The following is a 16,534-nucleotide window of genomic DNA, read 5'->3' on the forward strand; positions in this document are numbered from 1 at the left end:
TTTAAACCTAGGAACTCCACATATGTTTTTTTTATTTTATTACCTATTTAAAATGGTTTGCCTGAGAGCCTGGTGGTATGGATAAAATGAGATCAAGTGCCTATGAAAATATTTATTTTAAAGAAAAGCAAATATAACCTCCAATTCCTTATGTTTTCATTTGTCAGTTTTTCAGATTCAGTAATCATTCACACATACAGAAAGTATGGTAGTAGCGACAAGCCTCGTCTGCGACGAGTGTCAATAAACACAATACACTTAAGCACAACACACTTCTCTGGGATTATGTTCTTCAGATAATTTATTACTAGTTAAAATGGGGGAAAATCCAAAGCAAATTAAGAACAGTCAGAGAGAGAGGGAGAGGAATCATGCCATTGACATTGCACAGTGATATCCAGGACTTCGCAAGAATGCAGCAATGCAAGTTAACTTTTAAATCATGTAACGACACTTAAAAAACAACAACCCACCTCTTTTTTAAAACATAAAAACACATATAGGTAGATATCAAAGGCTGATCATGTTATTAAAAAAAAAAAAAACAGAGGCAAGGATGAGGATGATACAAGGCTTAGTTTATTAATTAACTCATTGGAAAAGCAAAACTTCGAGAGCCCCAGAGCACATCGACCTGGAGACATCGATCTGTATAGAACAAGTATCCAAATGGGTCCCACCCACCACCACCCAAATTCTAGGGGCTTCTTCAAATGCCAGGTTACTAAACAAAAAGAGAAGCCCTTTGATTTCTTAACCCAGAAGTAGGCTAGAAGCCACTGTGACATGTCTGATGAACCCCAAGAGTTACTTCGCTGCATCGGCCTAGGCCCCTTCAACCAAATACCTCCAGGAAGCCCCTTTAGTCAGTTCCCTATTTGGTTCCTGCAGACAAAAATATCCTGGAGGTAGCAGGCAGCAGTTTAATATTTTCAAGTTAGCAACTAAAGCCCCAAAATACACCTCTAGGAGTGGCACAGATTTATTCACTGCCATAGGAATAAAAATATTATGAGCGCTCTACCATCCTGATCTTAAGGCTGCTAGAAAAAGGAGTAAAATCTGCCATCACTGCCTTCCACAGGCTTTTCATCCTAAAATATTAGGAGGGAGAAGGCTGAGAGATAAGAGCTAAATGAAGGAAGCCAAACTCCTTTGTCTAGTATTAGGTACACATTGGCAATTGTAGGAACTTAGGAAGTGGCTTCATACTGAGCTAGACCATTCGGTCCAGTAATGTCACTACCCGAAGCATGGGGAGCCTAGAGTTGCCCAGATCATCCCTGTCCAGAGGCTGTGGCCGTTGGGGATAACGGGAGCTGGAGCCAAACAACATCTGGAGGGCCATAGAGTCCCTACTGCTCCCTCTACACTGGCTGGCAGCAGCTTGTTTTTATATGTACTGTAAGCCACCCAGAGTGGCTGGGGAAACCCAGCCAGGTGGGCAGTATATATATAATAAAATTATTATTATTATTATTATTATTATTATTATTATTATTATTGCAAGAATCCTTGCCAGTCTTTCATGGAGATGCCAGGGATTGAATCTGAGACATTTTGCACATAAATCAGCTCCACAGAGCTGGTTTTTAGGGCTGCTATGGAGGATACTTAATTGAGGGGATGACAATGTAAGTGACTCTTGTGAGCAAAGAGCTGCAAACATGTCATCTCCCTATTGGGTCCACACTGGATGCTTTTCCTATTCCCAATACATTTTTTGCACCTTTTTTATTATTTTAAAAAAGAGAACCTTATTTGCAATACCACACATGTTCTTGTAGCCCATTCAAAAGAAAAATATAAGTAACTTCCATAATAATGCCATGCCAATGCTGGGCTCTCTTTTTTCAGTATTTTTGAACCACGTGCATTTGCAGCACTGGGGACTCAGTAGCCCATTCTTTTTCAAATCCCATCTCTCATCCCATGTGGGATGTCTCTCCCCAAATTCTGTTTGCCCAGTTAAAATATCACTGTTAGAAGATTTGGGGCTAGTACGCAGAAAGGCTCTATGGGGAAATTTGCACTTGCTACTCCATCAGCTGCCATCTATGCAAAGAATTCAGCAAAGAGACCTGCCCACCTTTCCATGTTCATTTTACCACAAGAACTAGAAACGTGTGTGCATGTGTTTTTAAAACAAAAACAACTTGCGAGTATTCTCAGAGAGCTCACAGATTCAAAAGTTAAGAGGACATCTTCCCATAGGCAGCCCTACAAGTTCTTAGATCACTTCTTCACACTGCTAGGTATGCAGCAATGACAATGAGTACTTGGTCATTACTAACAAAACAGTCACTCCTCAAGGAATGTCTAACTCCTCAGTCGTTTCCCCCTTAAACGCTACTTGGTAACCCTACCCAGTAGGAAAATTACATGTCCTTTTTTATATATATACATTCAGCTGCTTTTGCAACAGCAATGCAAAATTAACTGGGAAGCCTGGACTTTGAAAGTCATCTAATCTTCCTTGCTGTATTATACTGTATTGTTTTAATTAGTGTTTTTATAGTTGTTTTGATTTTGTGTGGAGTGCCCCCTACCTGGGTGGATGGAGCAGCCAAGTAATTTCGTTGTCCCCGAGAGGGGGCAATGACAATAAAGATATTATTATTATTATTATTATTATTATTATTATTATTATTATTATTATTATAACTGAGGAATGACTCCTACACCTTGCTCCTTTCATAAAGGTTTTTCTGTTACTTCAAAGAATGTTATTGCTCCTTCTGCAGAACTCAACCAAAACAACAAATTCAGTGTTTCTCTATGACTACGCAGTAACAGAGTAATTTGTTTGCACCCTGCACCGGAAATGATAGCATGTTGTTTGCATCCTGTACCAGAGATTACAGCATTTTGTTTGCATACAGTGTTCCTGGCTTTTGAAAACTTAGCTTTGATTTGGCCATGGCATGGTGGGGTGGGGTGGAGGAGGGGGCAGTAGCATCCCCAAAGTTTTCTTTAAAAGTGTGCAACATTTGCAAAAGATTCCCTAGATTCTAGTTCCCTTCACAGCAAAGGAACCATCAATTATAATCAAATTAATAACTCAAAAATAATTTCCCCTTCTTACCATGAAGCAACCCTGCCTTCACACATAGAACGCCACAAAATACCTTACACTTACCATTAATCACACTTGCAAGAACAAACTCAACTGACTGGACTTTCTGCTCCATTCTGGATTCCTGACAAAAACTAAACTTGTTCTTGCCCAAACTGAATCTCTCCCGCACACCTTTAAGGTGTAGAGATCATACTTCTTATGAGTGAAACTGACTCACACACCCCACAAAATTTCCCTTCCAACCAGTCTAAAGAACTTCTCCCATGCTTCATCTGCTCTATATTTCAGCAACATTTAGGGGGGGAAATACATTTTTTATAAAAGGGAATGTTTCCTTTGGTCAAAGTGCTTGCAAAAGCATAACAATAAAACTTCAACAAGAGACCCTGCCGGGGAACTGTTGGAGGAAAGAAAATGAAATCTTGTTTGCGCCGTTTGGCAGTGCCATTATAAACCCATCAGCCCTTCAGGTGCCTCAGGATTCTCAGCTGTTTATTTTTGTAGAGGGAACCACTGGCAAAACACAAACACAAAACCTCAGCCGTCGCACAGCCTTCCTGAAATTTACTGAGATTTGTTGACAGGGAACGGCTGTTACAACAGGCAACGTAAATTGTTTTTCAGACTAAAAACAGAACAAGGCTTTCAAAGAAAAAGTTGGTGGGGAAGGGGAAGCTCTCGACACAACATAGGGCTCATCCAGACTGCCCTGTCCTGCCGCTTTTCCCTGGAGAAAGCTGATCTTTACCTTTGAATCGGAGCTGGCCTCTTACCTCTAGTCCAGATTATTGCAGGAGGTTTAATCCACCCCTCACAACCAGGAAGTCTCCGACCACAAACGGAGGAACTGCTATGGAGACAGAATAAAATTCTCAGATGCCTCTATGCTGCTCAATATTTAGGACCAATTTCTAGGGGTGTACATATCCAGCATTCTCACTCCGCCTTTGTAGTGAAACAGTTGTCCAAATTTACCAAAACTGTTTTGACACACTACTGCAAATCTTCCTAAGACCCTTGGGGCAAGCGTTGTGGCGTAGTAATGGAATAGCTGCACTGCATGCAGAAGATCCCATGTTCAATCCCTGGCGTCTGCAGATGGGGTGACCCCCGCCTGAAACCCTGGAGACTTCCTGCTGGTCAGTGTCAATTATTCTAAATTAGATGGACCAAAGTATCTGCCCCAGTACACAGAGGGGTCAAGTCAGATCTTCCTTTTGTGCCTGTGAAGAATTACTCAAATGACCTGATCACAACACACACATTTTAGGCAGTCAGGACAAAGGAACTGTCTCTGAATCTCCCATTAACAGCAGCTTCGCATGCTGCTGGGCCACAGAATTACTACTTTCATCATAGAAATCTGAAAGTCATTATCCAAAAGAGATTGCCTAAGGTTGTGCCACCATTATCCTCAGATTTCCAAAGCACTCTTGGGCGGTTCTGAATTGTGGCATTTGCAAAATGTTGCGTCTTTTAAAGCAACGATGCGTTAAATGATGATGATCCCAAGGTAAATATTAGCTTTATACTCGCTACAAGCCCTGCAGGAGCAACTTCAACCAAATTTAACCAAAGCAAACTGTTGGACAAGTCCGCAATGAATTAAATAAAACATGCTATATAATGCATATCTGGGAAACCGATAACCTAGTAATTATTGTGTTTTTATGCCATAATTATTTTATGCCAATTATTGTGTTTTTATGCCAAACCACGACTGGCCTGATTTTTAGGCTTCCTTAAAAGACGCAGGCATAACACATAAAGAGTGTGATCGGTAAGGTTTATAGAGTGACAATCTATAACTGTGATTTGACCACCAGCCAGCCCTCCCTGGCAAAAAATCTGTTTTAATACATTAACATAATAAATGAAGACTATCGAAAATAAGTTATGGTTTTTAGGTGGGAAAGAGTTCTTTTTTATATATAAAGTTACTTGACGCAGGAGCAACTAGGATGGTTTCCAATTGCCAGTTCAGGAATTGTTTTCGCTTGAAAGCCTTTGTCCTAAGCTCCTTCTCTTCTCCACGAACAAGTTACTTTCCTCTTGGAACAGAAAGGTCCGCTCATTTTCACCCCACGCGAGGAAAAGACAGCAAAAGAAAGGAGAAAAAGTGACCTCGGAGAAAATTGTTTTTGCGTTCCTGTAGACATAAATTAAGTGCAGGCCCACAGGATCCCTAAGGCTGAAGACATGCTGTGGAGGAGAGGTAGCTACAAGAGGAAATTCGTTCGGGAGGCAAAGCTAATTCAGGGTTTCATCCATTTCCATCGGGCGGAGAGCTTACGATGCGACGGAAACCCATCATGTTGCAACAGCAGAGAGAGAGGGAGGGAAAGAGACAGAGAGATAAAGTGTAGTCAGCAACCATCAGGGTTGTTATCACTCCCAGTCGATTCCAGCTCCACGCTGGACAGGAACTTCCGCACAAACTTTCGGCAGTTGTAATCCAGTGTGGTGGTGTACACAGTCTTGGTGTGCTTGGGGTAGACGATTGTGGTGCTGGAGAAACTCCTGGGCCGGGGGCGCGGTTCGAGGCGCACCTCTGCTTTGTAGCTGCGCCAAGTGTTGTCGGGGACGCAGATGACCGTCTGGCTGCAAGAGGACAATCCCAGCCCCATCGGCATAGAAATATTGTTGATGAAGTGCTTCTCAGAGTCGTATTTCACTGAAGAGGTGTACCTATGGACGTGGGGCGGAGCAGAGGGAGAAAACAGGGCAGAACAGTTAGCATCGTTACACCTGCCAGAACGCTTTAGCTAAAAAGACTGTAGACTTTATAGGTTTATTTTAAAATTATATGCTGCTTAAAAATATATCAAAGCGGTTTACAACATTAAAAAGATCAAAGACATACAAGAAAAGCGTTTAAAAGCAATTTAACAGCAAAAAAATTGAAAAACAAGTATCAACAAACCATTGTGAACTCTTAATTGCTTGCATAAGCCTGGCAGAATTAGTTGGTAATGCCTAAACTCTGTGGACTGCCCTGAGATCTTACGATGACAGATATAAATCTAATAAATAATAATTTATCAGAACAGAAGCCTGCCTGACAAACCACTTTTGAGGGGGCTTCCAAAATCAGTCTGCGATACGGCATATGGGTTGGCCGATAACAGAAAGCAGGCCTCTGTTTGTGCCTAAAACAGCTCTTGGAGCCCAAGCCTCAGGGAATTGTGCTTATTACGCAAAGTGCTATTTTCCTCAAGCTCTTTGTGAAATGTGGCAGGCTGCCCCCAGCCTCCAGGGCCCAGGAACGCACTTGACTCTGCAGGTCCACACAAGGCCATCTCGCTTCTCTGCCCAGCGATGGGCTTTGACAAATCCTGCTGGTCGTCTTTGCTACCCTCCTTTTACAACGTTCAGCGTACCTTATATCCTTGGGCGGCAACGGATCAAACGCCACTCCTTCCCCAAAGGACAGAGGGCATAGGCGAGAGGAGCAGCCGGGGAGCAGCGGGCTGGGAGAAGATGAGGTCTCCTGCAAAAGGAAAGGCACGTCTTTCAGCATGGGAAGTTGGCAGGCAACACACTGGACGGTGACTATCAAACAGCAGAAGGCATGGAAGACAACGGAAGGCGTGGATATTTTATATAAAAAACATAAGCCACTCTTACAAAGCCAGAGCGCAGAACCTCTTTCCTGGGGCCCAAATGTGGGACTCCCTCCAGGCCACACCCCCTCTCTGAAAGCCACACCCCTCACCTGAACCCTCCTTGTGCGTTTTCGCCTGGCTGGAAATGTGTCCTTGCACTCTGGCAGTGCCTCTGGCTTGTGAAGGTGGAGGATAGAGAGAGGTCATGTCAGGAAGTGTTTAATAAAAAAAATTAAAAAGCTGACACTGAAAATTTGCATTTGTTGCTCCACCCATTTTTGCCCTGGCCCCGCCCTCCACCGGCATGTGGCCCCAAAGGGAGCATGGCCTCTGTCTGGAAAACCTTCCTTGGCCTGGACAGCGATTCACAGTAGCAATGCTGCGGTTAGGAGCACAGGAGAGGAAGCTGCCTTCTACCAAGTCAGACTAGCTCAGTCTTGTCAACACTGACTGGCAGCAGCAGCCCTCCTGAGTTCCAGGAGGGAGTCTCTGCCAGCCCCACCTGGAGATGCCATTGTGGATTGAACCCGGAGCCGTCTCCATGCCAGCATATACTTCCTTCCTGAGCTACAGCCCTTCCTGGCAAAAGAATCTCGTCATCACACATACAGTGGTACCTCGGGTTAAGTACTTAATTCATTCTGGAGGTCCGTTCTTAACCTGAAACTGTTCTTAACCTGAAGCACCACTTTAGCTAATGGGGCCTCCTGCTGCCGCCGCGCCGCCGGAGCACGATTTCTGTTCTCATCCTGAAGCAAAGTTCTTAACCTGAAGCACTATTTCTGGGTTAGCGGAGTCTGTAACCTGAAGCGTATGTAACCTGAAGCGTATGTAACCCGAGGTACCCCTGTACTGTATCAGCGAACACAAATCTGACACAGTTCACACTTTTACATTTTCAAGGTTTTGTTTTTTCCCCTTAAAAAGATCCAACACATTCCGATTTCGGCAGCTCTTACTTTTTTCTCTTTTTTTAACAGCACGGCCTCAGCCTACAGTGTTCTTTGCAGTCCTATAAAAAGTTCAGCCTGCATATTTGGCCACAATAATTCCTCCTCCTCCTCCTCTTTTCCTCTTTTAAAGATGGAAAAGTGAGGTTGAGCAACATCAGCTCGGCCAAAAACAAAGAAGCAAAAAGAAAAGGGGGGAAAACCGCCCAGCACTGCAAGTTATGAACTCAAGTCCTTAGTTTTGGACAGAGACAATTCCCACACAGATGCTGCAGGCGCTGCTACTGTCCTGGCAAGGCGGAAGAGGTGGAACACATTTCTCACACCTCTCCTGGCCCTTAACTCGATCCAGTCCTTAAACAGCGCTGAAACCATTTCAGCCCCGGCAGCTACACATCTTGGAAAAACAGTTCCTTCTTTTCCAACACCTCCGTCTAAAACCAAGCCATGAAAAAAAACGTGCCGCCCTACAAGGCTTCCAGACAACCCATTTCTGGAACATTCATCCCTTTCTTTCCCAGGGAGATTAGATAACGTGGGCTATTTAACAAGCCTCCAACCCTGATCTGTCGCCTGCTCTGCTTAAGGCCCATTCCGCTCTGATTCCTTTGGACAGAGGTTAGATGCGAGCCTGAGCCCCACACTTTCCAAAGGGCATTTGCCCATCGCAAAAAAAAGGAGCCTGTTTGGGGAAGCGAGCTTGTTGCGCAAGATCTCCTAACCAACTATAACAGCAAAACCCGAGTTTGCCGATACACAATCGAACCCAACCCAAAAAACAAGCTTGAAGTGCCCCAAGTAACCAAGATAAAAGGTAAAGGTACCCCTGCCCGTACGGGCCAGTCGTGTCCGACTCTAGGGTTGTGCGCCCATCTCACTCAAGAGGCCGGGGGCCAGCGCTGTCCGGAGACACTTCCGGGTCACGTGGCCAGCGTGACAAAGCCGCATCTGGCAAGCCAGCGCAGCACACGGAAACGCCGTTTACCTTCCCGCTAGTAAGCGGTCCCTATTTATCTACTTGCACCCGGGGGTGCTTTTGAACTGCTAGGTTGGCAGGCGCTGGGACCGAACAACGGGAGCGCACCCCGCCGCGGGGATTCGAACCGCCGACCTTTCGATCGGCAAGCCCTAGGCGCTGAGGCTTTTACCCACAGCGCCACCCACGTCCCAGTAACCAAGATACTCAGTGTAAATTCAGTGGCTACTGGATCAACACCCACTCACCCACCCCAGTGCCTTGTCCCCGACTTGGGGGGGGGGGGTTTACAAATAAATAAATAAAATAATTTTATTTTATTTATACCCTGCCCATCTGGCTGGGTTGCCCCACTCAACATCCCCTCGTTGACTTGCATTTCAGCTTGGGGTCAGGCTCTGAGTTCTTGCTCAAAGAAGCCACACCAAAGAGTCACAGCTGTTTCCTAGTACCTACATTTCAGGAGAATCAAACCAAAATTCCTCCTCCTTCCCTCCCTCCAACAAAAGAAAGCAAAAAACCCCAATTTTATTCTTTGCTTGTATTTTGTCTCCAGAGGAGTCTGCAAATAAAGGGGAGGAGATATTCTTCAGGGAATTAATTCCTGCAAATTGGGGAAGGGGAGGGGGTCATTCGTAGCCAGGCTAAAATATTATTTAGCTATTCCCTTCACACCCTTTAACCACTACCCAGTTTTCAACATTTATTTCTTTATTGCATTTACGGTACATCCCTTTTTTTCTTCCAAGGAGCTCAAGGTGGCAAATATGGTTCTCCCCCTCCTCATGTAATCATCGCAACAACCCTGTGAGGTAGGTTAGGCTAAGAGGCAGTAACTGGCTCAAGGTTGCTCAGTGAGCTTCATAGCTGTGCGAGGATTTGAACCCTGGTCCTAGTATGACACTCCAATCACTACACCTAGCTGCCTTCACCACATGCACTCTTAATGGGTGCAGGGGATTCCAATCCACCTTAGTGGTTGCAAAGTCAGAACCAAGAGGCAGTATGGGCTTCAAATTAGCCAGTCTATCCTTTAAAAACCTGTTATCTTTTGTGTATGCAAGCTAGCCCAGAGTGACAAAATTATTAGCTTCATACAATTTGTACGCTGCTTGTTTTTACAAAGAAACCTCAAAAAGATACAAAAATAAAAATAAAACAACAAAGCCATCGATAGGAAAAAAATAACAATAATAGTCTAAAACTCTCAAAAGATTTAAAGCAGGGGTCAGCAAGCTTTTTCAGCAGGGGGCCAGTCCACTGTCCCTCAGACTTTGTGGGGGGCCAGACTATATTTTGGGAGGGGAAATGAACGAATTCCTATGCCCCACAAATAACCCAGAGATGCATTTTAAATAAAATGACACATTCTACTCATGTAAAAGCACGCTGATTCCTGGACCGTCCACAGGCCGGATTTAGAAGGCGATTGGGCTGGATCCGGCCCCTGGGCCTTAGTTTGCCTACCCATGAACTAGTCTAAAAAACAGATTATAACACTCACCAACTTTATGAGCATCTGGGCAGGCTTGTCTAAACAAAAGTGATTTTGGCAGGAGCTGAAAAGGGTACAGTGAAGGCGCCTGGGCTGGTATCAATAGGCAGGGAGTTCCAAAGACAATAAAAGATGGAGGTCTTAACAGATGTGGAACAGGTATTATGTGGCACCTGTAACAGCACCAGTTCCACCAATCAAAGTGGTTGAGTATCTGTGGCAAGGCAATCTCATAGTTAAAAGGGAGCAGATAGGAAGTGGACAAGGTACATTTATACTGACACACTCCGTGGCTGAGCTGTGAGTAACTGCCTCCACCTCCCCACAACTATCTGTATGTGGGGCACTAATATTCAGCGGAGAAAGCCACAGACCCCAGATAACGCTCTCCCTCTCCTGATCCCACCTGTCTCCGAATCCTGTTGCAGCATGTTGGGGGGGACACAGCAGCTGCGCACCAAATGTTGGTTTACATTCCGTAGCAGCTGCCTGGAAGAGAAATTATTAACAGGACACAAATGGTCTGTCACTGTGCTGGAGGTAGGAATCACATTGTACGGGGGGTGGGGGAGAGAATCCTTTTTGGAAGCCTGTTTGGTATACTGGTTGGACTAGAGACACGGGACCTGGGTTCAAATCCTGCAATCAGCCAGGAAGGTCACCGGGGTCATCTCAGCCAGACCTACCTCACAGGGTTGTTGTTAGGAGGTTAAAAACAGGGAGGGTGGGGAGAACCATGTATTTATTTCAAAGCCTTTCCAAACAGCCTAATAGTTCAAAAACCTCCAAACTATGTGCAATATGAAAAGTGATCCCAGCTAAAAAAAGAAAACTACAAACTCGAGCAGCATAAAAACATAAGCAAATGAAACAAAGATTCAGGGGATTCATATAAATATATGTCCAGTCTTATGGGTCACGTACGCCACCTTGAGCTCTTCATATAAATGTCATACTAAAACAAAAAAAATAAGAAACGAAACGTTAGGAGGTCCCATGACAATTGCCTGGGCCCCATAATCCCACAAGAGAATTTGGGAAGTTCATATGTACAACATACAGTAATAACCCACCCACAGAGCCCTTGGGGAACCTAGCAGCCCCCCACCCCTGCTCATAACCCCCTACTATTCCCGCCCATCATGCACTTGGAGACTCTTGAGAGGCACAAGAAATCATCCACACACTAGCGTGTGTTATGCAGTGGCATCCGACAGAAAACATTTAGCAGGGTTGTGGCATACGCCCCTCTCATCTGGGCCCATGGCAAGCTGATTCCACTAAATTCTAGTGCAGCAGGTTGGGCACAGGATGGCACCCTTGAAATTTGGACAATCCCAACACGAGTCGCCACACTGCCTGCGGCATCCAGTCTGCAAAATGGGCACAGTAATCATGATGGCCTAACTTTACTACCATGATGCGAAGGATCTCGAGACGATGAAGTCCCCCAAGTGAAAACCCTCGACTGCTCCCATGGGGAGCTGGAACAGGTCGTCTCCAGCAGGAAAATACTTTGATGGGAGAAGAGGGGGTCTCCAGTTTGCACCAGTTAAGGAAACTGGAGCCACAGCCAGGCAGGAAGTGGGGGTTACAAATGCACCTGCCTAGTCCCCGAAGGGTCTCAGAAAGCACCACGTCAAGGGAGGCAGAAGGAGGGCTCCACCTGGGGAAGGAAGTGCAAGGAATTTGTTGCTAGTTTGGCATCTCAAACTGACCTCGCCCGGATCCGCAGAGGCTGCTTTGCGTTTTATTTGCGTTGCAAAACGAAAGGCGCGCGCGCTGGATTTTATGTTGCACGCACCGAGTATGATCCAGTTCACACTGCAATAGTATATATATATTTAAAAAACCTCGCTTGAGTAGATTAGGCAGTCCATCCCCCTGAACCTTGGCGTCAGATAAAACATGTTCGGGATTGCACCGTCAAGAGCGCCTTGAGCCCGCGCTACACGGACTCGCCTACCCCGGATTTGCTCTCCAGTTTCACACTCCGCTTTGCGCACTCGTCCGCAGCCTCCCTAATCCTGCTTGAGCCGCGCCGCTAATTCGGATTGCGTCCCCCGCTCGACGCTCTCTTGCTAGCGCTTGGACCTGCATCGCCGTGCACGCATACCCCGTGAATCCGGATTCACTCCGGTCCCACACTGGGACAGACGCAGGCGCCTGCTTTCCTGCACTCACCTTCGGAAGCGGCTTGGTCTCCGGTCTCTCGGTCTCCGGCAGCGCATTGGCGACCCCTCCCCGCTCCGATCCGCCGCCCGAGAGCAGCCAGCTGCCGGGGCTGGGGCTGGGGGGCAGCCCGGAGTCGGGGCTGTCGAGGCCCCGCTCGGCCCGGCGCTTCGAGTCCGGCAGCTCCGGGACGTCCGGCAAGCTGAGCCGCCCCACCATCGCGCCTCCTTCTTCCTCCGCGCGCCCGGAGCGCACTGGCGAGAGGGACGCGCAGGCGGCCGCCTCGGGCGAGGGGCGGAGGCCGGAGAGAGACCCGCCTCCCCGGGGCTGCCGAGAGGGGAGCAGCCTGGCGACACGATCCGAGGGGAAAGGGCCGCGGCTCCCTCGCCCGGGGCTGGACCAAATCTATGCTGCTTGAAGGGGCCTGCTATCTGGCTAGCCGGATCTTCCACTTCCGTGCGCACCGTCCATTTATAACCGTCTTGCGCTTGCAAGAGCTTGGCGTCTCCAAAGAATCCTGGAAACTAAGTTTGCAAAGGGCGCTGAGAGTTGGTAAGAGAACCCTGCTCTCCTCCCGGAGGTGCAATTCACAAACTTCCCTGCGAGGAGGGTTGACTGTCAAGCCACTCGGAGAACTGTGGCTCCGGGAGGAGAACAGGTGCTGAGCAATTGCTCCCAGCGCCCTTCACAAACTACAACTCCCAAGATACTTTGGGGGAAGCCTTGCCTGCTGAAAGTGGCTTGATACCCCTTTAAATGTATGGCATGAGTGCTGGTAGGGTTGCCTTTAAATGTAAACCACAGTCTTGAGAATTGTAGCTCAGGGAGGGGAGCAGTGCTTTTGAGGGGCTTCCTGACGGGAATCGCGCAGCAGAGACAGCCTTCCCAGATAGTTCCACAGCAGCTGGATGAACGCAGCACAGCTAGATGCTGAGATATGGCCGATTTGTGTGGGTTAAATCACAGAGCCTAGGACTTGCTGATCAGAAGGTCAGCGGTTCGAATCCCTGCGACCGGGTGAGCTCCCGTTGCTCGGTCCCTGCTCCTGCCAACCTAGCAGTTCAAAAGCACGTCGAAGTGCAAGTAGATAAATAGGTACCGTAACGGCGGGAAGGTAAACGGCGTTTCCGTGCGCTGCTCTGGTTCGCCAGAAGTGGCTTAGTCACGCTGTCCACATGACCTGGAAGTTGTACGCCGGCTCCCTCGGCCAATAAAGCGAGATGAGCGGCACAACCCCAGAGTCGTCCGCGACTGGACCTAATGGTTGGGGTCCCTTTACCTTTACCTTTGAAGAGAGGTTGACTGGAAAGAGGCAATGACTCCCGCAGAGATGCAATAGGCAACATCTCCTGAGTCTCTCTTTCTGTGGCTTCCCTGTATCACTTGAATTAGGTAATCACATCCAATGCAGAGATGGTGCAAAAGTAAAGACAGATCGGCAGAGCAGCAACTCTTGCAGAGATGCAACAGGTAGTCTCCTCTAAGCACTGGCAATTCCGTAGAGTCTCTGATATGCAAACACTGCCTGCAATCCTGCAAGGTGCTGCCAGTCACTGGGCTGGATGGACCAGGCAGCTTCCTATGTTCCTCTTTAAATCAGCCCTTGTAATTCAGAATCATGAGGACTGGAATCTTATTTTAGGGGAAGGACCGTAGTTCAGTGGCAGAGCACCTGCCTTGCATGCAGAAGGTCCTGTGTTTGATCCCAGGCACAGCTGAAAAAGACGCCTCTTTGGATAGCTGCTGCCAGTCATTGCAGACAATATTGAGCTAGATGGACAGGTGAACTGACTTAGTACTCTTTGCAGTTCCACTGCCCTTGAGCCCACACTGCAATGTTATTATCCCTCCTTCAACTCTCCCCCTTCCTCTCTGCTTGCTCTGAAACTTTTTTTTTAAAAGACCTTGAGAAAGGCTCCCCTCTTTCCACTCCCACCTCCGTCTGCGAGCATAAATAACCCAAATCAAAACCAGGCCTTCGCAAGCCAGCCGGCTGGGAGCCACTGGGAATTCGCACTTTTTCGGTGAATCACAGAACCTGCGACTCAGCAGATCAGTATGGAAAAGGCGTTTTTAAAAGGTCAAACCACACTTTTATTTTTATTTTTTTGATATATATAAAAAACCTGATGTGGATTCATCGAGGTTTCCGTGAACTCAGAAGAAAAGGCCCCCCTTTTCGGCTTTGATCCAGTTTCCCCGAGGAGAGCTATTTGTAGATCTGGAGGAGGGAGGCTTTTGCCAACGCAGCCGCGAACTACACTTCAGAGGCAGCCATGCCTAGTGGTTGTGGCAGTTGTGGTCCGAAATAATCAGGAGGGCATCAGGGTGGTGAAGTGGCTGCCCCAGACCTCCCGGAGTTCAGCTTTGGAAGATGAAGAGAGAGAGAAATTTTGTCTCAGAGTGGGCCATAACTCAATGGGAAAGCATGTTTTAATTCAGGGATGGGATACCTGTGGCTTTAGGTGTTGCTGAATGCCCATCAGCCCCCAGGCAACGTGGCCAAGAATAATCATAATAATAAATTTTATTTATACCCCACCCTCCCCAGCCAAGACCGGGCTCAGGGTGGCTAACAACCAATAATAAAAACAAGTTGATTAAAATACAATTTAAAAAACAAGATTAAAATACAACATTAAAACATTAGGATGCAGCCTCTTCACAGGAAGAGAAAGGAAAAAGAAAGAGGGGGAGGGAATCAAACTGATTCTAAGCCAAAGGCCAGGCGGAACAATTCTGTCTTACAAGGGATGATCCTTACAAGAAAAGGAGGAGGATGTGCTGCAGCAGAATAGCCTTTTGAAAAGGATCAGACCATTATTTGGGGGTGGGTTGGATCTACCAACAACCACTAATAGGCAAGGCGACGAAATTCATATTCAGAGGCACTTTACTGTTGCATTTGAGATGCTGGAGGTGGAAAACTGTGGAGGACCATTCTGTGGCCTGACCGCAGGCTTTCCAGAAGGATCTGGCTGTCCACTACCAGAGACAGGAAACAGGGTTCAGATGGACGTCCTTCACTGGATGCAGCAAATCCAGCCCATCTCAGTTATCGGAGTGCCAGTCCTTCCTTAGCCAAGACAGCAGCATCAACACTCAAAAATTTATGTAAGAAAGGGCAGGGTGGGAATCAAAACCAAAGACTGAGCATGCTCAGTAGGTACGGAGCGAAACTGGAAAGGAGGGTGGATGGAATGGAGTTTCCTGGAAAGGGCCTGGCTGGCTAGAAAGCTGAAAGCTGGACTTTTCCCACCAGGCAGTTGAAAGCTATTATTTAGAGACTGTTTTGTATTTGACACCTGAAAATGTAAGGTGGTGGTGTATTTATGCTGATTTAGCCACATAGGATATTTATTGCTTCTTGTTTTTCCCCTTTTCTTATGTCACTTGATACTTAAAACATATTTATTATGTTTTTAAAAGTTTTCGCGCTCACACATGCCACTAAGCACTCCACACTGCAACATTTTGTTACGGGTCTCTCAAACCCCACAGCGGGTAAACAGTTGAACCAGAGGAAGGTCCACAGCGCACGTTAGCCAGACCTCTTCGATGAACTGGAATGTCACACTGCCCTTTCCATGAAACGTTCGGCACCGCTGGTTTGCAAATGCCGTTCCCCATTTTACTCACAGTTGGGCTTTTCCCCGCCCAGGAATTAATGCAAATTGTATGTAGCTGTAAAGAACAGGGCAGAACGACACGGCCGGCCAACCACCTCTGAGGGAGCATGCGTTTCACACACGCATATGCCATATTCCTCCAAAGGAAGGAATCTCCCCGCACCCTAAACAAATTGTGACAGCTTCCATTAAAAGATTATGCAGCGACACCAACAATCAATATGATTTCACTCCTTCTTTCGCTCTCTGTCGCCAATGGTCTCTAGTCAATAAAGGTGTGTCCTTCTGCGCAGTGTGATGGCTATATTAATAGCTGAGCCATTCCTGGGGTGATAAAAAGCAGAGGCGTGTCCCCGCCAAGCACGAAACAGAGTGTGCTTTTTTCAGGCACGCATCCATTTTCTCCTGCACCCTTTACCCCTGCTCACTGAAAGCCACATTTGGTCTCTCATGGACTATTTGCGGCTTGGAAGGAGAGCTGGAAGGAGACTCCAAGAGCTTTGCTGCACCGATGTTGCATTTATTTCTACCCCACCTTTCCCTCCGAGGAGCTCAAGGTGGCGTGTGCATGGTTCCTGGGCCTTTCTCGTTCTCCTCACAACAGCCCTGCGAGGTGGGTTAGGCCAGG

The 16,534-nt window shown here is 46.9% G+C and overlaps 1 protein-coding gene across 1 annotated transcript; it reads right to left on the reverse strand.

Annotated features, from left to right (window-relative positions):
- Nucleotides 1-283: 283 nt before the first annotated feature.
- RFLNB (refilin B) lies at nt 284-12,820 on the reverse strand. The gene is made up of 3 exons (XM_028707790.2): nt 12,290-12,820; nt 6,460-6,569; nt 284-5,767 (listed from the first exon to the last, which is right to left on the reverse strand). Exons 1-3 carry the CDS (start codon nt 12,494-12,496, stop codon nt 5,446-5,448), a joined length of 639 nt encoding a protein of 212 aa, XP_028563623.2. The 5' UTR covers nt 12,497-12,820; the 3' UTR covers nt 284-5,445.
- Nucleotides 12,821-16,534: the final 3,714 nt, after the last annotated feature.

The sequence above is a fragment of the Podarcis muralis genome, chromosome 15, assembly GCF_964188315.1.
Source record: "Podarcis muralis chromosome 15, rPodMur119.hap1.1, whole genome shotgun sequence".
Lineage (NCBI taxonomy): Eukaryota > Metazoa > Chordata > Lepidosauria > Squamata > Lacertidae > Podarcis > Podarcis muralis.

Coding starts and splice junctions, on each gene's coding strand:
- RFLNB (XM_028707790.2), bottom strand. CDS start 12,496: ATGGTGGGGCGGCTCAGCTTGCCGGACGTCCCGGAGCTGCCGGACTCG. Junction 6,570..12,289: donor AGACCAAGCCGCTTCCGAAG/GTGAGTGCAGGA, acceptor TTCCTTTTGCAG/GAGACCTCATCTTCTCCCAG. Junction 5,768..6,459: donor TTGCCGCCCAAGGATATAAG/GTACGCTGAACG, acceptor CCACGTCCATAG/GTACACCTCTTCAGTGAAAT.